The 25,304-nt window shown below is 41.4% G+C and overlaps 2 protein-coding genes across 10 annotated transcripts in view; one reads left to right on the top strand and one right to left on the bottom strand.

The window, feature by feature from the left end:
• ELMOD2 (ELMO domain containing 2) overlaps positions 1-798 on the bottom strand; it is a 42,251-nt gene extending 41,453 nt beyond the window's left edge. For 7 of the 9 annotated variants that reach the window (XR_015553819.1, XR_015553824.1, XR_015553823.1 and 4 more), the window contains exon 1: positions 669-798. The gene's annotated coding sequence lies outside the window, so the exon portion shown is untranslated. The other 2 variants (XM_014784504.2, XM_014784505.2) reach the window with 2 other exon arrangements.
• Positions 799-14,567: 13,769 nt separating this feature from the next.
• MGAT4D (MGAT4 family member D) overlaps positions 14,568-25,304 on the top strand; it is a 61,903-nt gene continuing 51,166 nt past the window's right edge. The window contains exon 1 of the mRNA XM_014784482.2: positions 14,568-14,667. Coding sequence (XP_014639968.2) covers positions 14,574-14,667 — 94 coding nt within the window. The 5' untranslated portion in view covers positions 14,568-14,573. The remainder of the gene's footprint in view (positions 14,668-25,304) is intronic.

The raw sequence follows: 25,304 nt of genomic DNA on the forward strand, positions 1-25,304 counted from the left end.
CTTACAAATTGAAGTATCAAGTTGAACACGTAGTGAATCACACCCTGGCTAATTGTTGATGTTCCATTCAACAAGTGAAGGGCAGAAATACGAAAGAGAGTAATAAACTACACCCTCGATAAAACTGAATCTTAACGCCATAAGAAAAATCTTCAGCTCCTAAATGAGGCGGGATGCGGGGAACGCAAGGGAGGAGGAGTTACTTAAAAACAAACAAAAAATGCTCATCTCCTTCCTGCCTTAAACATTCCCAGACACATCATCTCCAGACTGGGGCCTGAGGGACTGTCAAATTCGAAATGCCCGCAGGTCAGTGCAGAAACAATGCACAGCAGAGAAGGGCTGAACTGTGACTTGAAAATGAGTCCATCCAGTTCGCGCTCATCAGGACAAAAGCAGAACTGCCAAGCGGAGGGAACCGCAGCTTCGCGGCGCCTGAGCGCCCCCGACTTCGGGGCGTCGCGGCGCCGAGCCCCCCTTCCGGGGCCTGGCCGAGCCCAGCTCGCGCGCCGCCCGCCAGTGGGAGGGACCGGCTCGCACAAAGCCCCGCCGGCCCGGGCGCCCCGCGGCTTTTTCGGTAGGACACCGCGGTGCTCGCGCAGCCCGCGCGCCCTCAGCGCAGCCGCACCGCAGCAGCGCGGGGCGAGAGGAAAAGAAACAGCGGCCACCTCACAGGAGCGGAAGAACTAGGGGGACTGGAGCTGCCTCGGTTTCCCCAACTGCACACAGCCGGCAACGGAAACGATGCTACTCGCGGAGCACTCCCTGCAAGCACCGCGACCCGGAAGTCAGGAAGCGGGGCCACGGGAACGCCTTCTCCGGGACACTGCCCGCCCCGCCCCCGCCCCTCTGGCCTCTTCCGATTGGCTCGCGCTCCACCAATGGCTAACGCTGAAAGGCGGTCGAGCGGAGTTGCCCCGGCGCTCGTGATTGGATTCTAGGGACGCCGGACGGCTTCCCTGGCAACAGCAACCTGGAGGCACGCCCCGCGCCAAAGATGGGTCTCTCCTAGAGCAGCTCTTGAGACTTTTCTCGCCTTAAACCCAGGTCGTTGGCCCAAGTTGAAACCGCATATTGCTCCCAGATGCCAAGCACGGAAGAAGCACTGTGCTTTTGGTAACTTTCATAGCGCCAAGATTATAAAAGCGCTTTCACCTATATTTAACCTTAATTCTGTGAAGTAATTATTAATAGCCCCACTTTATGGATGAGGAAACGGAACTTAGGTTAAACAACTTGTCCATGGCCAATACGTGGCAGATAAAGAGAGCTTTATATGTTGAGAAAAGAAGTTTGGACTTTATCCTATAATAAACATCTAACAGTTAATTCATCAAACATTTATTCCTTAACTGGTTGTTTTTCTTGAAAAAGTTACATGCTTTAAAAAATCCGACTTCGAACAGTACGTTCAGTAATTCAGAAGGTATTTGTTGATTGGCTATTATGCATCAGGCAGTGTTCCAAAAGGGAGTCATAACTAAATAAACGCAGATATTTAGTATGTCAGGTGGTGCTAAAGAAAGGGGTATTAGAAAGTGAGGGGTTGGGGGTGGGGAGGCATACATACAATGTAGTCGGAAGAGTCTCCAGGCGTTAGACGGGCAAGCGCAGAGTACTCCAATCGGGAGCATACTTCATAAGTTGGAGGAATAACAAGAAAGCGAGTCTGGCTGGAGGAGAAAGAGCAAGGGGAGAGTAGACTGTAAATACAAAGGACGACTTACATTGCAAAATATCTTCCCCCCATCCACCCAAGTCTCCCCCTCCCCTCAGCCCCCTTGTTGGAAAGCAACCAGTATTTGTTTCTTGTTTATACCTCCACGAATATTCTATGCAAATATACATATGTATTTCCCTCCATTCCCTTGTTACACAAACTGAAGCAGCAATACACACTTTTCCACACCTCAACAAACATCTTTTTAAAAGATACTAATTGTAAAACACTAGACATGTGAAGGGTGCATAAGCCTTCATCCCCGCCCCACAGAAGCAACCAACAATCAATTTGGTGATGAAATCTGGACATATACTATAATTATAAAACCATAGAATCTCAGATCTTGAAGGGAACTTAAAGATCATCTCATTGAATAATTTTTATTGTAGATAAAAAGATTCAGAAAGGCAAAGTACACAGCCAAATTGGCAAATTAGGAAGTAGAAACTAATTTGCATTTCAGGGTCTCTCCATTACTACACAACACATTCATATAATAGAAAGTGAGATGATCCTGTAATACAATTATATAATCCTTTTACCTTTTCAGTGTGCTGTACGGAGAGTAGGGAGTGCAGAGAGGAACTCTTCTTGTCTCCACGCCGCCTGTTAGCCCACTTCTATCCATGTTTTTCTCCAAGACAAATGCTAACCTGTTTGGTCAGAACCTGAGAAGTTGATTGAACTTCATTTATTGGATGCAGGGTCACTGGACGTTAAAATGTCGGGTCCACGTGATTGCCTGTTCTCTTTTCTGTTAATTCATTTATGTGTAACAGAGAGAGAGATTAACCCAGTCCTGCCGCTCAGGGAAGATCAGCCTTCTCTCTTTCTCTCTTATGCTCTTTGATTTTCTCTTCCATGTGGCTGGCTGTGGTGGTCCTAAGTCCTAAGATTAGAATTCTGGCTTCAAGGAGAAGGTGGGACCTACTTTGGTCTCTGAGCTAACCTGTATGCTCCTATCTGGCCTTACACCTACCTGGAAAAGAGAGGCTATAGTGTAATGGAATGTGGTTGTATTTTTGAGTAGTACTAAGGAATCTCTGCTTTCTTGAATTCTCAGACTAAACAACCAAGGCACTGTTGATTTTAGAAACTGCTAAATGGAAAGTGTTGTTTGGTATGACTATTAATGGACAACTCAGCATTTGATCCATAGAGGATCCAAATTAAATATCAATGCTCCTTTTGGAATGTGTGAAGTCTGGAAGGCAGCAAATTTATACTGAGAAGGAAAATTTTATACTCCATATACTAACAGTGAAATGGATTACCTCTATGGAAGCATAAAAATATGAAGACAGCAGTAACCCTGATTGGTTTTATGATGATTTGTGTTGTACTTTCATGAAACTATGTTAGAAGCTGTGATTAGGGGGAACACCTTGTGTATGGGTTCCCCATATGATGCTTTTAATGGGAGAGCAAGGAAATATACAGAATGCCAAGGCAGATTTGTTCTCACAGCTACTAGTAATGGGCTTTACCAATGAAAAGGAAGTTTAAGCTATTCAGAATTAAGCTAATGGGCTGGGATGAAAATGGTAACCAGAACAAAGGAAATAAATATCGACTCAGGTAGAACTATTTATATGATTGTTTTTTAAAACAGGCAGAGGGTAAGGGAGAATAGAGAAGCAGGAAATTTGACAGGATCCCTGCAAAGGGTTTGGTGGCACATTAACAATAGTTGAGAGAAGGGAAACCTCTAGCTCCTGCATCCACCTCACCCAAGTACCCTATCAGATCTGTCCCAATTATCCCAGCCTGGATGGGATAGCGATGCTGTGATGCTAGTGATGCTGAAGGGAGATAGGGAAATAAGGTGTGTTTAGCACAGGTAGTGATTTTAACTCATCTATTAAGATTGTGGGAGAAAAGATTGTGGGAGATTAACTTGAGGATCAAGAAATTTTTATTTGACCCCCGGTTCGGGGTCCAAGATTGAATGATATAATGTCGAGTGGCAGAGAATAGTGGAAAACTTTTTTGGGATTATTGAATGATCATGCAAAATGTACCATAATACCAGCAGGGGAATGGAAAGGCAATAATAAGGTGTGAAAATCGAAGTTTGGGTCATATGGGAATGTTATAGTAGGAAGCAACAGAATCACAAAGAAGCTGAAGATGGAGAAATAAAAAAGAAAGAAATATCCAGCTCTTGCCTTTACCTGAATAGGTAATTAGAAGGGATGTGATGAAGGTCCTTGTCACTACCATCTTAAAGCCAAATGTCTTCAAGAGACAGAGAAGTCTGCCCTTCATATGGTTTTAACTGGACATGCAAAATGAAAGCCCTGAGACTTGCTCAGATCTTCCTTTGTAGTAAATATCAGGCAGTATCAGATTCTGGAAGGACACAGGAAATCTCATCTTTCATTAGGAACCAATGGGAGCAGAAGTGCTAAGCTCCACTAGTGCTGTCTATGAATCCTCTGTGGTCCAGGAGAAAAAGAGAAGGCTCTTGCAAATAGCTGTTAACTATCATGATTTAAACAAGGTAGTTTCCATGATTTAAACGAGTGTCTGTTTAAACACTTGTTTTAAACAAATGTCTGTTTTACAGTGCTAGGCATTGTAAAAACTGTATAAGAGCTTCAACAAACTGGGATTTTTTGTGTGTGTGATAGATTTAGCTAAAGCTATCTTCTTGATTTCACCCTCAGAGAGAAGTCAAGCACAGTTTGCTTGTACCTGAGAAGGAATGTAATATATGTTTATCGTCCTTCCCCAAGGATATCTGACTTCTCCAACTCACTGCCACAGTTTGGTGAGATTGCATTTAGACATGATCACCATCAAAATTAAGTTAACTCGTTATATCGATGACATTATGATCATTTCCCCTGTGGATGAAGAAACTCAGATTTGAGAGCTGTAGTGGCACAATATGACTAGCGGTATGGTTAATCAATCCAGCTAAGATTCAGAGCCTAGTGCAATCAGTGAAATTTCTAAAAATAACTTCACACCACCAGAGGTATTCTGTAAATGGTAAATAATAAATCACTCTCCCTCCAGGACCCTGCCAATAAAAAGGAGGCACAATGCCTTGAAGGACTATTTGGCAAGCTATAAAAAATATATAATGGGCAGTGGCCCAAGTATGCTGCTGAGACGTTTCTAACACATCCACATATAATTTTAGAAGTTTGTGACACCAGGATACATGGAAATGGGAGGCTTTGGCTGAAATATAATACTGCCACCTTGTGGCAACCACTGGGATTTTTGGACTCAAAAAGTTCCTGATCATGGCGCTAGAGAGCCGGTTTGCCAGCATGCTGTTGGGCTGTAATGAAAACAGTCCCCATAACTTAAGAGCATCAAATTAAGATCTGAACTACCTGTGATGTAATATGGCTGATATCAGAAAGAAGTCGTGATAAAAAGAAAGTTTCACAACAAAATTCTCAAATGAAAGGGAATTCATGTTTCAAGAGGTGTCTCTGAGGAGTTATAACACATGAGCAGGTAGCATCTCTGCTTTAGGACTAATTAGCAGTCCACTTTTGTTGCTGAATGGTCTAAACCTCACGGCTTTCTTTCCACCAAAATAAAACAAGTTTCTTGATTTATCCATGAGAGGTTCTGTATAGTAGGAACCCTGATATAAATATTAGCTACTATTTGCCCTACGGACAGTAAAAACCTAGTCAAACAGTAATGCAAAGGGAAGTTCATGCAATGGGCTGAGTTGAGAGCAGTATACATGAGAGTGGAGGAAGAACTTAGTTCCTTACCTCAGGGCAATGTTTGGATATGTAAAGAGTCATAGGCAGTAACCAATATGAGAATCTCCATGAATGAACATTAAGAATACTCCCAGTGCAGGGGATGCAGTTGTGGAAGGCCCTACAGGACTTCCAAGGGGGGATTATAGCAGGTCACAGAGATGCCCACAACAAGAATCGAGTTGGTTCAAGAAGGGGAATGTCGAGCTGATGCCCCACAATTTCCTAGAAGTAGCCACCTGGGCAGTTTAAGTGGGGTACAGTGGTGCCGAAGCCACGCAATAGTGGGTAGAATGATGATATATTCCACTCATCTCCTACCTAAGCTGCTAATGTGGTAAGAGACTGTTGAATGCTAACCAAGAACATCAACAACAAAGTAGCAATTTAAAGATGGCCTTTGGAAAAATCTCCTGGACCCAGGGATCCAAACATATAAGCCAGTGAACTATATAGGATTGCCATTTGCAGCCCCTAGAGGATTCAAATGAGTTTGACATTTACTCTGTCTTGGGCTAAAGCCCAAACACTTGTCAATGGCTATTTGGTTCCCTATCATACATGTTGCTGGACCAAAGAATGCATTCTACATAGCCAGTGTTTAGAAATACACCCCCCAAATCCCAACATAATGTGGACATATCATATTCCTTACCACCTATACAGTAGTTGTTAAATTGATACTAGAACAGGTAATTGAAACATTATTGAAAATACAGTGTAAAGATATGGTAGGCTGGCTAGATCAGTTAGGTGAATGTGTGCTTTGTCCAAATACAAGTAGTAAAGGGAGAACAGTTTTAAAAAAGTATTTAGCGAAGTGATAGACACAGAAAGCAGACTGGTGGTTATGGGTTGGGGGAGGCGGGGGAGGGTTGAAATGTGTGAAGGTGGTCAAAAGATACAAACTTCCAGTTATAAAATAAGTAAGTCAGGTGGCGTAGTGGTTGGGTTCACATGCTCTGCTTCGGAGGCCCAGGGTTTATGGATTCGGATCCCAGGCACGGACAATATGCATCGCTCATGGGGCCATGCTGTGGTGGCATACCATATACAAAGTGGAGGAGGATGGGCACAGATGTTACCTCAGGGACAATCTTCCTCAGCAAAGAAAAAATAAATATAAGTTTTGAGGATGTACAGCATGGAGACTTTAGTTAATAATACTGTATTGCAGATTTGAAAGTTGCTAAGAGAGTAGATCTTAAAAGTTCTCCTCACAAGAAAAAAAAATTCTGTAACTATGTATCATGATGGATATTGACTTATTGTGGTGATCATTTTTCAATATATACAAATATCAAATCATTGTGTTGTACGCCTGGAACTAATATAGTGTCATATGTCAATTACACCTCAATAAAAATAAGTAAATGCAAAGGTTTTTGGATACTGGAGATGGGAATGAAGAGGTAGAGGATGGTGCTTTGATAGACTCTCTCTCTTTCCCTTGGTGCAAACTTTTATTTTATTGGATCCTGTGTTTAAAAGACTGTCACATTTGGATGAGTCAATGGAAGGGAAAATTGCTGCCCAAGACACCATTTCTATTCCTTTGAACATAAGTGTACATATTTTTAAAGAAACTCCTGTCTTGGGTACTGACTTCATATTATGTGGCCAAACAAGGATTGAGTATATGTCTCACTCCATTTCCCTCACTCTCCCCATATAGTGGGGATATACAGTCATGTGTCTCTTAAAGACGGGACGACGTTCTGAGAAATGTGTCATCAGGTGATTTCGCCATTGTGCGAACATCACAGAGTGTACTGAAGGGCAACAAAATTTGCCACCCCAAAATATGTCTCTTAAACCTGAGGATTATTTTAGGATGATTATTTTTAAGAAACAAAAGACTCAGAAAGTTTTTCTTCTTACTTCTTCCTTAGCTACCTAAAAGAATTCAGATTAAAAAAACCTGTCTCAGGAAGCAAGCTATCATCTTAGCATAACATGAACTAGGTGGTAGACAGGGAGGAACCTAGAAAAGCTTGTTAGGCTCTCTTCTGTGTTCTTCTGCTTCTATGTGGCCAAATACTTGTTTTCCAAACGTTTGCTCCTTGTCACCTACCCGTGAATTGCCTTCCATCTCTTTGAGGTCCCTGACTCTCCCCACTCCCAATATCTTGTTTTGTCTTTAGCTGAGGATGGTATTTAAGTTGAGGGCTTCAGCCATTTTGGCAAGTTACTTGGTTTTCCTGGGTTTCTCCCATGTACACATGTTACTAAACTTTTGTTTGTTTTTCTCCTGTTATTCTGTCTCATGTCAATTTAATTCTTAGACCAGCCAGAAGAACCTAGAAGGGTAGAGGAAAATTTCTTCCTCCCCTACAGTACTTACACAAACCTAGATGGTGCAGTCTACTACACACCTGACTTTATGGTACTAATCTTATGGGACCACGTTATATATGCGGTCCGTTATTGACCAAAATGTCACTATATGGTGCATGACTGTAGTTATATTGCACTTGACCAAGGCAACACTACCACTTCTTCCTGGGAATCGAAAAAGGGGTAGGCTCTGGCAAGTTTCCTATTGCTGCCCTCTTTATGGATTGAGAGTATGGCTGAACCAGAGGCCCCTGCCTGGGGAGCCCAGATCTGTATTCTGACAAGTGATAAATAGAAAAGAAGGAAAAGAGGAGAACAAATGAATGACGATGCTGGGCAAACATACTGTAACTCTTAGCCCTCAAGAGCATCTGATAGTAAGAGAATAATACAGCTATTTCTCTCAGATGTAATGTCTTACTGCTTCCAAGAATAGTGAGGCTTCATCCAGCCCACATGATGCTTTTGTGTGAATTCGTACAAGATGCCTTCCTTACTCTGAACAGACACAGTCCTGCACTGGAGTGCACTTGGAGCAAATGCTGATTTCAGGCCTCACCGAGGCAGGGCCCCTTGGTAGGACACAGCTGTCACACCCATATGCCATATGCCACTCTGAGGGTGGGCCCTGCGATCTGTGTTTCACAAGGTTTCCAGGTGATTCTTGTACATGCTAAAGTTTGAGAAGAACGGCTGTCGTAGATGATCCATAAAAGCACCTTTCAGTATGTCATTTTCCTGAATTGTGCTGAACAGATGGCACTCACCCTGGGTATGGATGACTTATTTCTAAGTAACTTGAAGCAGAAAATAGGGGTCAGGACAACTGGCATTTTATCAACAGTCATTATCTTTCAGATTTTTTTCACCTTCAGGATCCTACACATATGTGAGAGTAGAAAAATCTGTCCCCACTCAGTTTACTTTTCTGTGCTAATAACAGTTGTGAGACCACTATTTAGACTGAGGTTAACTAAAGAAGGCTTGATGACTGTTTGTAACGCTGGTAACATCCCCAGAGGACACTCTTTCTATCCCTATTATTTTAGCAAATATTTATCTTTAGCCTGGCAATTCTCTACTTCCCATGATCTGAATGTGACACCAGTTTTTAGAAACGAATCAAAAAGGGAAGTCTGAAGGTCTTTGAGAATGCTATTGCATTCTCTGTCTACTGGATATCCTGAAGTGATGTTTATTGTTGGCTTAAATGGTAGTAGGTAGTGACTTCAAGTGGTTAGTGGTGAATATTGCTGAATCGGACCATAGGCTAGTGTTTCAATCAATACCTTTGATCTGTAAAACACCCTGAAATGCACAGTGGGGAACATGATGTGAAAATGTGTAGGACACGATCTCTCTCTTCTAGAGGCTCACAACATGGTAGAGGAAATAAAATATGTGCATAACAATAAAATATGATGCAGATTGAGTGCCCTGAGAGAGGACCAGGTCTACAAGAGATCGAAGAAGATAGAGATCCCTTCATACATGGGTAATCAATGAAGGGTTCATGGAAGAAGTGGCATTTCAGCTGAGTCTTGACTACTTTTGATAAGTAAGAATATGAGTGTGGGGGGGCAGTCCTTGTTTGAGCATGAAGAGAAAGGTGGTGCCAAGAAGAACCAGCAGGTGACTATCTGTGTCTCTAGCACCTCGTTCAATGACTGGCACAGAGACAGTGCTCAATAAATATGGGTTCTGACTCACAAACAAACCATTGACTGTACAGCAGGTTTTTGGTTTTTCCTTTTTTTGGAAAAAAAACAAAAGAATAAGAAATAACCATAATGGAAAAATCGATTGGAAGACACATGCTGATTTCAGAAACATTAAGATAGGAGAGCAAAGTGGTTTTTTTGAATCTTGAAAACATGGTATTTGGTAAATTTGAGTGTAGTAGAACTTTTAAGTCCTAAATAGAGGCGTATACAGCTAGAAAAGGAGAATGGAACCAGATTGTGTCAGGCCCTGGATTCCAGGCTAACACTTCATTTTTAACAGAGAATCACTGAAGGATTTTTGAGCAGGTAATCTGCTGTAGGAAAGTAACAATTAGAATCGGTGAAAAATTAGCACTGCTTCCAATGAGCAACAACAGAGAACCAAAATGTATTGAGCACTTACATAACGACAGGAAATACGCTAAGTGATTTTGAATGTTATTTTAACTCAGCAAGCTTGGACAGATAGTCATCCCATCTTACTATTGAGGAACCCAGGCTCAGAAAGGATTAAAAACCTTTCCCAACATTACTCTGCTAGTGAATTGTGACGTGGTTTGCTTTCCCACACAGGATTAAAAAAGTTCCATATTTAATATGGATATTCTATTTTCAAGAAAGGAAAAATATTTCCTTCCAGTATTAGAAAAATAATACTATACTCCTTCTTAGTTACACTAATTTCTTGAATCCAGAAACTAGTAATTGACTTATTTGGGAGGGAGGGGGTTTAAATGTCTTGAAAAACATTTTAGTTTTGATTTTGGTTAAGTTGATGTGGCAGAGACGGATAGCTGACCACTGAAGATTTGCAATCTCTTCCCATGGCAAAGTGTTGAAGGGCAGCAGCTGCCCAGCCAGGGACTACCTTTCTCAGTTCTTTTGCATCCAGTTCTCACCAATAGAATTTGAGCAGAATTAAGGTGTGTTAATTGTGGTCCAAATTTCTTCTCCACATGCTTTCCCCCGACACCCTAATGGGACAAAGGGAATTCCAAAACCCAGAGGAGAAGGGAGCCACATGATGGAAGGACCTGGGACTCTGAGAGATCATGTGGAAAGCTGCCGGCCCATCAGAAACTCTGACTACTTGAGCAAGAAACATTACTTGAGCAAGAACAAAACCTCTATTTTGTTAAGCCATGGAGGTTTAGGAGTTTATCTGTTCCCGGAGCTGGTAGCATTTTAATTAGTCAGTTGCTAATATGTTTAAATCACCATTATGAAATATATAAATAGTGAATATGAAGAAAATGTGTTTATTTGGATTTGTAACTTGGATTATATAGTTATAAAGATTTGACTTATGAGCCAGCCCTGATGGCCTCGTGGTTAAAGTTGAGCACTCTCACCACTTTGGCAGCCTGAGTTCGCTTCCCAGTTGTGGAACCAACCCACTCATCGGTCAGTTGCCATGCTGTGGCAGTGGCTCACATAGAAGAACTAGAACAACTTTCCACTAGGCTATACAACCATGTACCAGGGCTTTTGGAAGGGAAAAAAAATTTAAAAAGAGGAAAATTGGCAACAGATGTTAGCTCAGGGCAAATCTTTCCCTGGGGAAAAAAAGAAAAAAAGAAATATTTAACTTATAATGATATATAGTTTATAGTAAAATGCCAAAATGTATAGAAATTTTAAAAAGCAGTAAGCTTGCCTTTTCACTCTTCGGATCTAAAAGTATCAATGCAATTACAAAGTCTCTCTGCATTTGAGGAGTTTGTCACACAAAGCCTAAGTGTTTTGAGTAAATTAATTATTCTTTTGTGCTCAGCATCATGATTTCTTCCAGTTTCCAACAGAGATGGACTACGTGGATAAATTAAAGCGCTAGCTATTCTTCCATTAGATCTCCTGGTTTACTCCCTCTGATACCAGGAAAATCCATTGATACTCAGAAGCAATTAGGGATAAATTTAGAAAGATTTAACAATTAGAAACTCTTGGTTATTAAACTACTTTCCTTCAGCTTAGTAGTATCAAAAACAATCCCAGAAGTTTTTTTCTGGGCACATGTATTTGTCCTGTTAGACGCGTTTACACTGAGGTTTTTATTTGTTATGCATTAATGGCCTTGTCAATTATCAAGATAATCAAGCTTATCAAAATTTTTTTTGGCTCTCATTGTTTGCACTGACCTACCCACAAGGTTTATGTATGCAGGCTCATTGCAGTAATGGATTGTTTATTTTGAGAGATTAGGTTCTTAAGCAGATTTTTCTCCTCTGTTTCCCATGGTCCCTGTGGAAACATGCCCTCCAGCTTCTGCCCACAGCCAGCTCTTTTATCCCCAGAGCCTGTCTATATGGCACGGCAAAGGAATAGGGAACCCTCTTTTCCCAGGCAACCATGCACAAATATCCTTCGCTAGACCATTAACCTCTTTAACCATTGATGCTAATATGTATAAGTACATTTCTTAGGACAACCACAAATAATTCAATCTGCTTTGATATATTTCTCCCTCAACTGTGGATGTAACTTAGGCTCATTTTAGGGACCCCCTACCTCCAAGCACATTGGGATATGTATCAAAATGAAAGACAGAGACCCTATGTTGTCCTAAAAAAATAAAACAGCCAGTTATTTTACCAGGAAAATGGGTTTATTTGGGAATAGCAGAGGAATTCCAATCCGGGAAAAACAAGATACAGCAAAAGCCACAGGCAAGTCCAGCAAGCAAAGGAGAGGAATGTTACAGAGAGAAAGAAATTTTATAGAGAAAAAGAAGGAAGTTGGGAGGGGTTGTTTTGAACAAAAGTCCATTGATGGAAAACGAGAGCTCAAGATGATGATAGTTTCTCATTGGCCGAGGTGCTGGGGTATATGATTTCTTGTTGGGGGTGCAATGTAGACTTCCTGTTGGGGTCTGTGATTGACAATTCTTCTATGGTAGTGCCTGAGGGCTCTCCCTTCTGGTCCCCCACTCCATTTTGAATGAGGTTTCCTTTATTCAGTTTCACACCCTACATATTAAAGGAATTCAGAGAAGGGGAAATCAGAGTGGCCTGCTGTAGTCAGGTTTTGATTCAGGAAACAGATAAAACTTGAGTGAGAACTTGAGATGTGGAAAAGATTTGAATGATCAGGGAGGAGGCTGGACATCCTGGGCACAGAATAGACATCAAGGGAAAAGGCACAGAAAGAGCGAAGTGAACATGACATATTCAGGATAGAACAAAGTGGAGAGTCTGGCAGGTCTTGGAGGCATGTAAGAGAGTATTGGGAGATGATCTTGAGAAAGCAGAGAGGGTCCTGATGCCCTTGAACTTTATCATCCGGGAAGAGTGGAGCTACTTAAACAGGAGTGACAGCTGACAGTAGCGAACTAGGAAGATTATCTGGTACTGCAGTGAAGAGAGGACTGCAGAGGGTAGACATGACAGACAGTGCAACCAGTTTGATTATCACTGTAATTGGGTACTGGAGTAGTAAATAGCAACAGGGCTGAAGATTTTACAAGTGATGGGATATAATGAAAGAGTAAACTGATCAGAAGAACTATAGTACCATTGATAAAAACCAAAGGACTCTGGGAAGATAGCTAGCTTGCTGAGAACACTTGAACATCTTGGATTTGATGTGGGACATCCATGCAGAGGTGCTGGGGTGGGCAGTTTCATATTCAACGTGAAACTGGAGCTCAAGTAAGAGGTCAACGAACTATTGGTTTTGGAGATATCTCTTTGTGCTGAATAGCTTCCTTCCTCCACTTCAATCTACTCTACATTTTTCTCCACCCTGCTCCATACCCCAAGAGGCAGGTTTGTATGATCTAGTACATCATACTGAACTTCCTTGCCTTCTGGCTTCCAATAATGGGAAGCACTGGCGAGAGACTGAATGGATGAAGGAGAATAAAGTTGAGGTATTTATTCGTCCTAGCTCTCTCTTTTGGGATCTGGTTGGCTCACTGCTCAACTGAAGGCCACAACTCCTGGCCATTAGCGCATGAGAAAATACAGCTTAATAATGGCATCCTCAGGCTGGCATGTGTTCAAATCTTTCTTCCTCTCAACCGGCCAGAAACTAGCCCAGCCAGTGGTGCAGTGCTGGTTTGAAGTAGAACACTTATTACCAGACACTGCCCGTCAGTCCCAAATAAGAAGAGTGATCAGAGTGGACAACTCAAAGAGCAAACAACTTTGAAGGAGCCCAAAGAGAGTCTCACCCTACTCATGTTCTCCTAGTGTTTCCCAGCCTCGGGTAAAGATCTGAGAGACTGATACCTTGAACTTCGCAAAGCTCAGTAGATCTCTCTTAGGCTGCTGCTCAGTGTATACATAACTTTTTTCTTTCACAAAAGTTGACTCTCTGCTCCTTTCGTAAGGGAGGGGGTACCAACAAATAAAAAATAAAGATAAGGGGATTAGCTGAAGGTCTGGGGTTGGTCACTTCCCACACAAAAATCTAAACCTCTTGAGTCATTTGGGAATTTGATGGCTACCATTTAAGGCTCATAATCTCCAAGTAAAGATACATATTTTCTTTAGGAACTTCTTATCTATGCACAAGATTTGTAGAGGAACCACTGCCAGCTGTGTAACCTGAGGCAAGTTGCTCAATTTCACGATGGCTCAATTTTTTCAAGAGAAAATGAAGATAGTAATAGCATATTAGGTAGACGCTATTGTCATCTTCATATTATACTTTAAAAAACTGGGATGTTGTGAGGACTTAACGAGATAATATTTGCAAACTGTATAGCCCAGAGTCTGGCACAAAAGTCACTACTACAGGAAAATAGCTACTGAGCGCTCCTCACGTGCCAGGCGGTGGGGAGCTGTCCACAGTGGATCATATTTAACTACCAGCAGCTCTAGCACGTGATTCAGGGTTCTAAGTGATGGGCCGCACACAACAGACAAAGGCTGCAGAAATTCTGCAAGAAGCGAGCTCCCAAAGAGGGGGTGTGCTGGGGTCCCAGCGACACTGTGGGGAGGGGGGCGCAGGGGCGCGCGCGTCCAGGGCGCAGGCGCCGTGCGGGCTCATCCTCCGCGGCTCGTCGCCTCCAGCCGCTGCGCTGCCCGCTGCCTCCACCCGGCCAGCTCCATGAGGACCCGGCAGGTGAACTTGCTGATCGCGCTCGTAGCCGCCATGCTCTTCAGCTTCTCCTGCTTCTGCATCTCCAGGATGACTCAAACCAGTAAGCGGCGGGTGGCTCTTCCCGCCTCCTTTCCCGCCTCCCCGGCTTTGGGGCTCCGGGATTGCTGGGGCGGCCGGAAGAGAAAGGGGGCGACGTGGGAACCTGGCGGCTGTCGCCCGCCCTCGTATTAGGGGCTTTACAGATGTAGCCCGCCACGCCCTTGTCCGGCCGGCGGTTAGGCTGTAACGGGCGCCCCCGGCCTACCCGGGCCGCGGTGACGCCGGCAGGCGCGCGCTAACGGATCGGCCTGCGGGGCCTCCCGGGCCCATCTTGCCTTGGCGTGCTCCTTTTCCCTCCGAAGGTTCAAGGGCCCAATCTGTGCCCAGCCTTCCTGCCATCTCCCATCCCCGGGGCATCTTTTTCCCCATCGCTTCTGGAAACGTGTGAATGTCTGACTTCAAGATCTCCTCCTAGCCAACATCTTTCCTCTTTCGTGTTCTACGTTATATTTTTGAGCCACACTTCAAGGCTCCCTCAAATATTTTTTGCGAAGCTGGAAAGGGATGAGATGGAGAGAGACACAATCGACAATTTAAGAGCACTGGTTTAGCACCCAAACTTGCTCAAATGGACCATGCGGCTTGCGTTACCACTTTGAAACACCATGGTTTTAATTTATTGCTGTCTATAGGGTTGCCAATTTAGCAAATAAAAATAGAGGTTACCCATTTAAATTGGCATTTCAGATAAACAATGAATAAGTTTTTAGTATAAAAATTGTATGGGATATATTCATAGTAAAATAATTGTTTATCTGAAGTTCAAATTTAACTAGGTTTCCTATATTTTATGGTGTGATGGCAGCATGATGGTTTCAGTTTCTCTGGAAGATGCCTCTGTGTGGCAGACATCCAATGCTGGCTCTTTTGTGGGGTGGTTTGTGGCTGCTTCTGGGGGCCTACTGGGGTCTCCCCACTTCCTATTCCCTGGTTGGGACATCCGTCTCCTGCCTGAGCTCCTCCTCCCTCCCTCTACCCTAGCCACAGCCTCTTGCTGCTAGAACTTTCTTGCCTAGCAGGTGACCCTCTTCAGGTATTCACTTGAGCCACAGCAAACTCGTGCATTTGCTGCTTCTGCTGCGTGCCCGCAGGCTGCCTGGCAGATGTTCCCTCTTGGCTTAGCAATTTCTCTCCCTCTCTCCTGTCCCTTTTCATCTGGCAGCGTGAGACATTTTGTAGGTCCAGCACTTCAGCAATTTTCAGGGTAGAAACGCTCCCCAGCCCCTGACTTCGTGGAAAGAGTGGTCCTTCTGGAGCACCTGAACTTCATGAGTGAATTTTTGGGGGTCTTTCTTTTCTTGGTGAAGGGAAAACACCTTCTCCCCCATCCAAGTGGGAGGTGATATAGATATAGATATGTATGTATACTACCAAGGTATACGACCTTGTGGGAATATGCCTACAAAATACCATGGAGCAGAACTGGTGGGGGTAGCAGCTCCCAGGTGTAGCTCTAAGTCAGCAGAGTCCAGGATCCAGGGACTCTTGGGCTATTCCAGACAGTAACTGAAATGTGTTGTGAAATTTGAAATATATGTAGAACAACAATGCATGGCAACAATTACAAGAAAAGGTAGGAGAGGGTAAAGGGAGTTAAATGATTTAAACGTGTAGCGCTATTGAGAAGCGATAATGTAAAACTTTGTATTAGACTGTAATAAGTCGAGGATTCATGTGGAAATGTCTAGTCTAACCACTAAAATCATAGTAAAATAATGCATAACTACATCACTAATTATATTAAATGCTCCAAAAAAGAAATTAAAATATTTTCTTACTGCATAGAAAACAAAACTCAGCTTGATGATGCTTACAAGAGACACATTTGAATTTTATTTTATTTTTTTATTTTTAATTTTTAAAAATTTTTTATTTATTGCAGTAACAATGGTTTATAACGTTGTATAAATTTCAGGTGTACATCATTATACTTCTATTTCTGCATAGATTACATCATGTTCACCACCCAAATACTAATTAAAACCCAACACCACACACATGTGCCGAATTATCCCTTTAGCCCTCCTCCCTCTCCACTTCCCCTCTGGTAACCACCAATCCAATCTCTGTCTCTATGTGTTTGTTTATTGTTGTTATTATCTACTACTTAATGAAGGAAATCATACGGTATTTGACCTTCTCCCTCTGACTTATTTCACTTTGCATAATACCCTCAATGTCCATCCATGTTGTCACAAATGGCTGGATTTCATCATTTCTTATGGCTGAGTAGTATTCCATTGTGTACATATACCACAGCTTCTTTATCCATTCGTCCCTTGATGGGCACTTAGGTTGCTTCCAAGTCTTGGCTATTGTGAATAACGCTGCAATGAACACAGGGGTGCATGTATCTTTATGCATTGATTTTTTCAAGTTCTTTGGATAAATACCCAGCAGTGGAATAGCTGGATCATAAGGTAGTTCTATCCTTGATTTTTTGAGGAATCTCCATACTGTTTTCCATAGTGGCTGCACCAGTTTGCACTCCCACCAGCAGTGTATGAGAGTTCCCTTCTCTCCACATCCTCTCCAACACATGTTGTTTCCTGTCTTGTTAATTATAGCCATTCTGATGGGCGTGAGGTGATATCTCATTGCAGTTTTGATTTGCATTTCCCTGATAGTTAATGATGTTGAACATCTTTTCATGTGTCTGTTGGCCATCTGTATATCTTCTTTGGAGAAATGTCTGTTCAGGTCTTTTGCCCATTTTTTGATTGGGTTGGTAGTTTTTTTGTTGTTGAGATGCATCAGTTCTTTGTATATTTTGGAGATTAAGCCCTTATCAGATGTATGGTTTGCAAATATCTTCTCCCAATTGTTAGGTTGTCTTTTCGTTTTGTTGATGGTTTCCTTTGCTGTGCAGAAGCTTTTTAGTTTGATGTAGTCCCATTTGTTTATTTTTTCTATTGTTTCTCTTGCCCGGTCAGATGTGGTGTTTGAAAAGATGTTGCTGAGACCGATGTGGAAGAGCGTACTGCCTATGTTTTCTTCTAGAAGTTTCACAGTTTCAGGTCTTACATTCAAATCTTTAATCCATTTGGAGTTAATTTTTGTGTATGGTGTAAGGTAAGGGTCTACTTTCATTTTTTTGCATGTGGCTATCCAGTTTTCCCAACACCATTTGTTGAAGAGACTTTCTTTTCCCCATTGTATGTTCTTGGCTCCTTTGTCAAAGATTAGCTGTCCATAGATGTGTGGGTTTATTTCTGGGCTTTCGATTCTATTCCATTGATCTGTGTGTCTGTTTTTGTGCCAGTACCATGCTGTTTTGGTTACTATAGCTTTGTAGTATATTTTGAAATCAGGGAGTGTGATACCTCCAGCTTTGTTCTTTTTTCTCAGGATTCCTTTACTTATTTGGGGTCTTTTGTTGTTCCATATAAATTTTAGGATTCTTTGTTCTATTTCTGTGAAAAATGTTGTTGGAACTTTGATAGGGATTGCATTGAATCTATAGATGGCTTTAGGAAGTATGGACATCTTAACTGTGTTAATTCTTCGAATCCAAGAGCACGGAATATCTTTCCATTTCTTTGTGTCTTCTTCAATTTCTTTCAGCAATGTTTTATAGTTTTCCGTGTACAGCTCTTTCACCTCTTTGGTTAAGTTTATTCCTAGGTATTTTATTCTTTTTGTTGCAATTGTAAATGGGATGGTATTCTTAATTTCTCTTTCTGCTACTTCGTTGTTAGTGTATACAAATGCAACTGATTTTTGTATGTTGATTTTGTATCCTGCAACTTTACCATATTCGCTTATTACTTCTAAAAGTTTTCTGGTGGATTCTTTAGGGTTTTCTATATATAAAATCATGTCATCTGCAAATAGTGACAGTTTCACTTCTTCCTTTCCAATTTGGATCCCTTTTATTTCTTTTTCTTGCCTGATTGCTCTGGCTAGGACTTCCAGTACTATGTTAAACAGGAGTGGTGACAGTGGGCATCCTTGTCTGGTTCCTGTTCTTAGAGGAATAGCTCTCAGTTTTTCACCATTGAGGATGATATTAGCTTAAATTTTAAAGACATAGAAATGTTAGAAGAAAAAGGATGGAAAAACATACACCAGCAAACCCGTGCCGAAAGAAAGTTAGTGTAGCTATATTAATATCAGCAAATTAGACTCTAAGGCCAAGTGCAACATAAGTGTTGAATAATCATAGGAAAGCTTCATCAACAATCAAGGCAATGCAAATTAAAAACATGAAATACCATTTCATTCCATTCCGGTTTTTTAAATTAGGAAATCAGACATTTGGTGAGGATATGGAACTGCAGGAATTCACACACACTCCCCTTGGTGGGGGAATATTCATTCGACCACTTTCGTTATGAAATATGAATTTTCTATGTCCAGCAGTTCTGCTACTAGTCAGGGCTGAAACTGGTCTGCACCCTCACCAATGGTTTATGGCCAACTTCTCTTCTCACTGATGAGTACCCGTGCCATACAGGTTGTTAAATATTTTAAATAATATTCCTACCACCAGATGTATCCTAGGGAAATTCTTGAACATGTTTAGTAGGAGACATGTACCAGAATATTCTTGATAGCATTTTTATAATTGTTCATCAACAGTAGAAGAGATAAAATGTTGTGGCATAGTCAATATGGTGGCACATTTTACAGCAGTAAAAATGAATGAACTAGAGCTTGGCTCATCAATATGGAGGAATCTCAAAAACATAAATTGAGCAAAAGAAGCAAATACAGAAGAATACATATAAGTTTTATTTTATTTATTAATACCTAAAACTAAATGTGAGTCATCTTGCAAAAAGTTGTAAAACCATAAAGAAAAGCAGTGGATTATTAATACAAAATTCAGGATTTTGCTTACCTGGGGGTGGGGAGGAAGGGGAATTTGATGTTGGAAGGAAACAGATGGAATATCTAAGGCTAAAGGAGTAGTGGGTTCATGGATGTTCATTTTTATTGTTGTCTTTTAAACTGTTTTATATACTCTTGTAACATCTGAAATATTTCATCACAAAACCTAACGCATAGGGGACTACTCACAGGGCATGGTACATGATGTGATTTGATTACTTTTGTGAGAGGAGTAATCCGAAATGTATTTTGCCTTCTTAATTTCATCTCCAACTAACTGCCTCAGATAGTCTTTCTTTGGTACCATATTGGCTACAAATAAAGGAATAATAAATTGAAAGTGTCCTGCCAATACTTTAACTCCATGCTGTTGCCCCTTCTTTTTACCCCTCAAGTGAATTATTTGCTTTCCTCTAGATACGCCATACATTTCACACTTACTCATTTATGTTGTTTTCTTAGTCTGGAATGCTCTTCCCTGTCCTTTGCTGTATGGCAAAATTCTTTACATTCTTCAAATGCTTACATAGTCCCTCTTCTCTGAATCTTTTCCCACCTCTCTCCCCTACTCCTCAGTCCTCCTTGAGAATCAATCATTCTTGCCTCCCTTTGCCCGTGGCACTTGAGGATAATTCCATTTTAACAATTACATTATAATTAGTTGTTTAAATATATGCTCCTTTCCCCCATCCCTTGCAGCCTGATTGTCAGTTAATTTAGAGCAGGAACCTGACTTTATCCATGTTAATTTACCAATCACATAGCACAGAGAGTGGCACATGGTAAGTATTAGTTGGAAGAAAGAATGACTATCTCAGCATGCTTCTCGTTACTGGAGGTGTTTAGTGAATGAAATAAGGTGGAAAGTCAGGTCATGACCATATTGTATGCTTAAGACGAGTAGTTTGGACTTTGAATCTTCAGTAAGTATTCAGGCAACGATTTAAAGTGTTTGACAATGTTTCAAGAAGATTAAATGTGGATTGGAGGTGAGAGACCAATTAAAAGGCAATTATAATAGTGCTACTAGAGGCAGTGAAGACCTGAACTATGGTAAAGTCAATGATGAGAAAGATAAAACAATTAAAGAGGTCTGTAACAGTCTTCTCAAATTTTAACCTGCATACCAATCACCTGTAAATCTTATTAAAGTGCAGATTCTGACCCATTAGGTTTGTGATGAGTCCTGAGATACTGCATTTCTAATCAGCTCACAGCTGGTGCCATCGACCTTCGCTGTCCAGTATGGTAGCCCCAGTCAGGTGGCTGTCGAGTGCTTGAAATGTAGTTAGTGCAATTGAGGAACTGAATTTTTAATTTTATTTTAAGTAATTTAAATTTAAAAACTGAAGCAGTGCAAAATATTTTTCCATTAAGCGAAATTTTACTGTTTTGGTAGGATTACATTTCACTGTAACTGTTAAAGTTTAGCATCTGAATTAAGATATACTGTGAGTGTAAAATATATCCAGGATTTAGAATACTTAGTACAAAAGAAGAATGTGAACTATTCCAGTAATTACTTTTTATGTTGATTACATGTTGAAAATATTTTAGATATATTGGATTATATTAAATATGTTTTTTACAATTTTTACGTTTTTTTTTGGTGAGGAAGATTGTCCCTGAGCTAACATCTGTGCCAGTCTTCCTCTATTTTGTATGTGGGACACTGCCTCAGCATGGCTTGATGAGTGGTGTGTGGGTCCACGCCCGGCATCTGAACCCACGAACCCCGGGCTGCCAAAGCTGAGTGTGCGAACTGAACCACTACACCACCAGGCCGGCCCTCTTTTTATTTTTTAAAATATCGCTACTAGAAAATTTTAAATTACAAATGTGGCTTGCATTTTATTTCTACTGGAGAGCAGTGCCTTGGACCTTTGCTGTGAGAAGCAAAGGTCAGTGGTCCTTAGCATCTCATCTGGACCCTTTTTTATCGGTGGAAGTCATATTGGCCCATTGCATACATGGACTAGTGTTTCTTTTCACAGTTTCACCACGAGGGACTCAAAGCATCAAATTATTGTTTATTCCAAACCTTTTTTGCAAAATAGTGTTATAACATTTCATCCTCACAAAATGCGTGTGTGAATATGCAAGTAATATAAGTATTTTAAATGGAATATTGATGAATTGAATTATCAGGTAAGAATAGACAAGAAGCAGATCCAAGACTAGAGATTATGTCCTTTAACATTTCTGTATGGTTGTTTCTGCAAATACTGCTTCCTCTAGAGAAAACTCTTCCTTTTCATATTTACCAAATTGATCCCTCAGAGACTGACTGACACTGTGGAAGCCCAGATACGTTGCATCACCCATGATATATCAACTCCAAACATGTGATCCATTCTGCAAAGAGACTATTACCTGGGGAACCTGATAACGTAGGGTTATACTGGGTAAACTACTTCCATCTCTAAAATTTGTAAGCATCTTCAAAGAGTACCCACTGTATGAATATTCAAGATTTATCTGGGATAGTTGCAGTTTTCTGATTAAAGCATGATTCAGTTTAAGAATCACTCAAATCAGTTCCTATGCTGGCAAGTCTGTTTATTTGTTGTTTGTTCATTCATTCATTCAGTGTATATTTGTGTAGGAGCTATATGGTAGTCACTGTTTCAGGCATTAATGCTTTTTCCCCTGCATTATTATATCTGACATTTAGATGACAATGTGAGACAAAAAAGTAAGTAGAAGTCTAGAACCATGTAAAGCAAAACATTGAGTGGTTATCTTCAAGCAGTGGGATTACAATGGGTTATTTTTCTTTTCTGTGCCTTTTTCTAAAATTTTAACATATATATTGCTTCTCTAATCAGATGTTTGAATATTTTAACAAAGCAGCCCAGGTTGGAAGCTGCTTTGTGTCCTCATTTCCTCTGGGCTATATGCTAGTTCCGTTGTATCAGTTAGAATGCAAGTTCAGATGTGTTAACAACTGAACATTGTTAAACAACAATGGGTTAACATTTAAATAAGGAGCTAGTGTGGAGATTTTCCTCACTAACCTCATTCCAGGCTTTGGGTTCCTTCCAACTTGTTGCTCTCCATCTCTAGGGTGTTGTCTTCATCTGCATGATCCGGGATGGGTCACCTGTATTTATATTCCACCAGAGAGATGAGTAAAAAGAGGAAGGGAAAGATACGTCTCTTCCCCTTAAGTGTCAGATCCAAAAGGTGCACACATCAACTTCTACTCACAGCATACTGGATACAGCCTAATCACATGGCCAAATCAAAGGCAAGAGACTCTGAGAAATAAAGTATTTAATTGGGTGGCTGTGTACCCAGCTGAACATTCCACCGCTATAAAATGGAAGAACGAGTATTAGTGGGTGACTATGAATGTCTGCTAGAGCCTTCCAGGTGTAGAGACTTAAGTAGATAGGAAGATCTCCTGGGTCCTGTCTTACTGTAGAAACTGCATGGAGAAGGAATGAGGGAAAGAGAAGGGTGAAGAGAGGAGAGCCACACAAGATTGACTGAAGAGAACAGTTGCCCCCCTCTCTCTCTACTCATCTTTTTTGTGATCCTTTAAGACCTCCAGCTAAGTCTCTGTCCTGCACTTTGCCTTGCCCCATCTCTCAGCCTTTTCTTCTTGAGCTGGTGTGGAGGCCAGGAAACAGTGAACAGCAACTAGGGAGAAGGGTTTGTAACCAGTAATTACATTTACTGTAGACTGGAACCTGTATTTCGGTAAGTATTAATGATCAGAACAATAACAATAAAAATGAGGTTTTGAGTTCTTTCCATTTAAATCTAATAATTTAGCACTTTTTTTTTCCACCTCTTCATCTTCCCTCCTCCTCAACTCTCTGGTCTTTGCTACTTTAATCTAGAATTATAAAATTTTTTCTAATAATTTTTTTTTTATGGCCCCTGCATAATCCAATACTTATGCCTTTGATTTAAAGATTTTATTTATTTATTTTTCCCCCAAAGCCCCAGTACATAGTTGTCTGTCATAGCTGCACATCCTTCTAGTTGCTGTATGTGGGACGCGGCCTCAGCATGGCTGGAGGAGTGGTGCCTCGGTGCGCACCCGGGATCCGAACCCGGGCCGCCGGCAGCGGAGCGCACGCACTCAACCGCTAAGCCACGGGGCCGGCCCTTTTCTAATAATTTTCTTTACCATGTACATCTTATTTAAAAAATTTTTTGTCTATATTCCATTTTGTCACCATATTTACAATAACTATTTACATTTAATCTCTATATTTAATGGTTTTATGTGTACCTCTCATACTTTTATACCATGTTTTTTTTACTTTGAATTCTTTATTTTGATTCCTCCCTCAGTTATCTGGAAGACATTTTTGAGTATATTTTTTCAAGAACGATATGTAAGTACCATTTACATTTATGAGAATGTTTTTCCACTGCTTTTACGCATGAATAAAAGCTTATCTGGGTAGAAAATTATTGGATTACAAAAGTTTTTCCTTTAATTGTTTATCCATTTTGCCCCTGTTGGTTTTCCACTCCCCCCGTAGCCGTATATGCGATATTGAGTCATCCAGAGCTGTAGTCCAGCTGGCTTATTCAAGAAAGCTGAAAACCGGTTGTTGTTACAATCTTGTTTCTCAGGAACACCCTTTCTACCCTACCTCAACCTCCCACCCTCCCACCTCTACTCTAATACACACTCGCGCACGCGCGCACACACACGTATCCTTTGTATGCTCCTGACTTCTTTGGGCTATCTCCCTGACTATGGCAAACACCACAGGTAGTCTATCCAGAAGACAACCGCAGACTCTTTTTTACTTACAGAACTGTGATTTTGTTTGGGCCAGCGATGCATTAGCTAAAATTACTTGATTTCCAAGACTGCAGCTAATTCAATAGGGAGCTCCTATTGTGTGCTCAGGGTAAGACCTCATCCTCCCAGCCTCCGTTCCTCTGTCATCAGGGGCCAAGAGGAAGTCCCAGAGACCCGAATGCTCAGAGTAAGACCCCCACCCCTGGCCTTCACATCTCCATCAATAAGGATCAAGAAAGAACCGCAGAGTTCCTTGTGCCCCTGACAAGATACACGTCCCTTTCTCTTCCCAGCATTCACAATCTCGTCGTCGAGTTCTTCCTTGAGACCATCAAGGCTGATTGCATTAAGCCCTTTATCCTGGCTTCTGACTCCCAGGTTGCTCCTCCTTTTCTGGACTCTAATCCCCACGTGGATCTACACATTGTGCCCCCATCTTTCCAGCTTTACCCCCAACCCTTCCCAACACTCCAAACCCCTTGTGCTCTCTGGAGCTCATGGTCATTATTAAAACTGCCTGTGTCTTCATCCTTTTCTCTAAAGTTTCCTTCACCATCTTGTTCTCACTGAAATTTGGCTCTTCCCTGAGGACACTACTTCTCCTGTGGGCTTTCTCAAATAGCGGTTGTTTTCTCTCCCACACCACTTGTACTAAGGCAGGATAGATGTCCTCCTTCCTTCTCATCACTGCTTCCAAATCTTTCTGCCACCTTTCTTCCCAAATGCCTCAGCATTTACTCTAATGATATGAAATGATATCCCCACTTTCTCTCCTTGTGCAATCATCTTCAAACTCGTGGGTCACTTTCCCTCATTAGCAATAACTTCTTTGTTTCCATAATCTCCATTTCAAGCATCCCAGTCTCTGACCACTACCTCCCAAATTTCCAGGCCACTCTCTTTAATACCCCAACTCTGACAATCCTTTGACACATCAGGATCTACAATCTGCAGATTCATCTACCTTTTCACACCCCTCACCCACCATGTTCTTCCTTACCCAGTTTAACTTCCATGGACAATCATAATAATTC

Source organism: Ceratotherium simum, chromosome 12 (assembly GCF_057802395.1).
Source record: "Ceratotherium simum simum isolate JZ-2026a chromosome 12, ASM5780239v1, whole genome shotgun sequence".
NCBI lineage: Eukaryota > Metazoa > Chordata > Mammalia > Perissodactyla > Rhinocerotidae > Ceratotherium > Ceratotherium simum.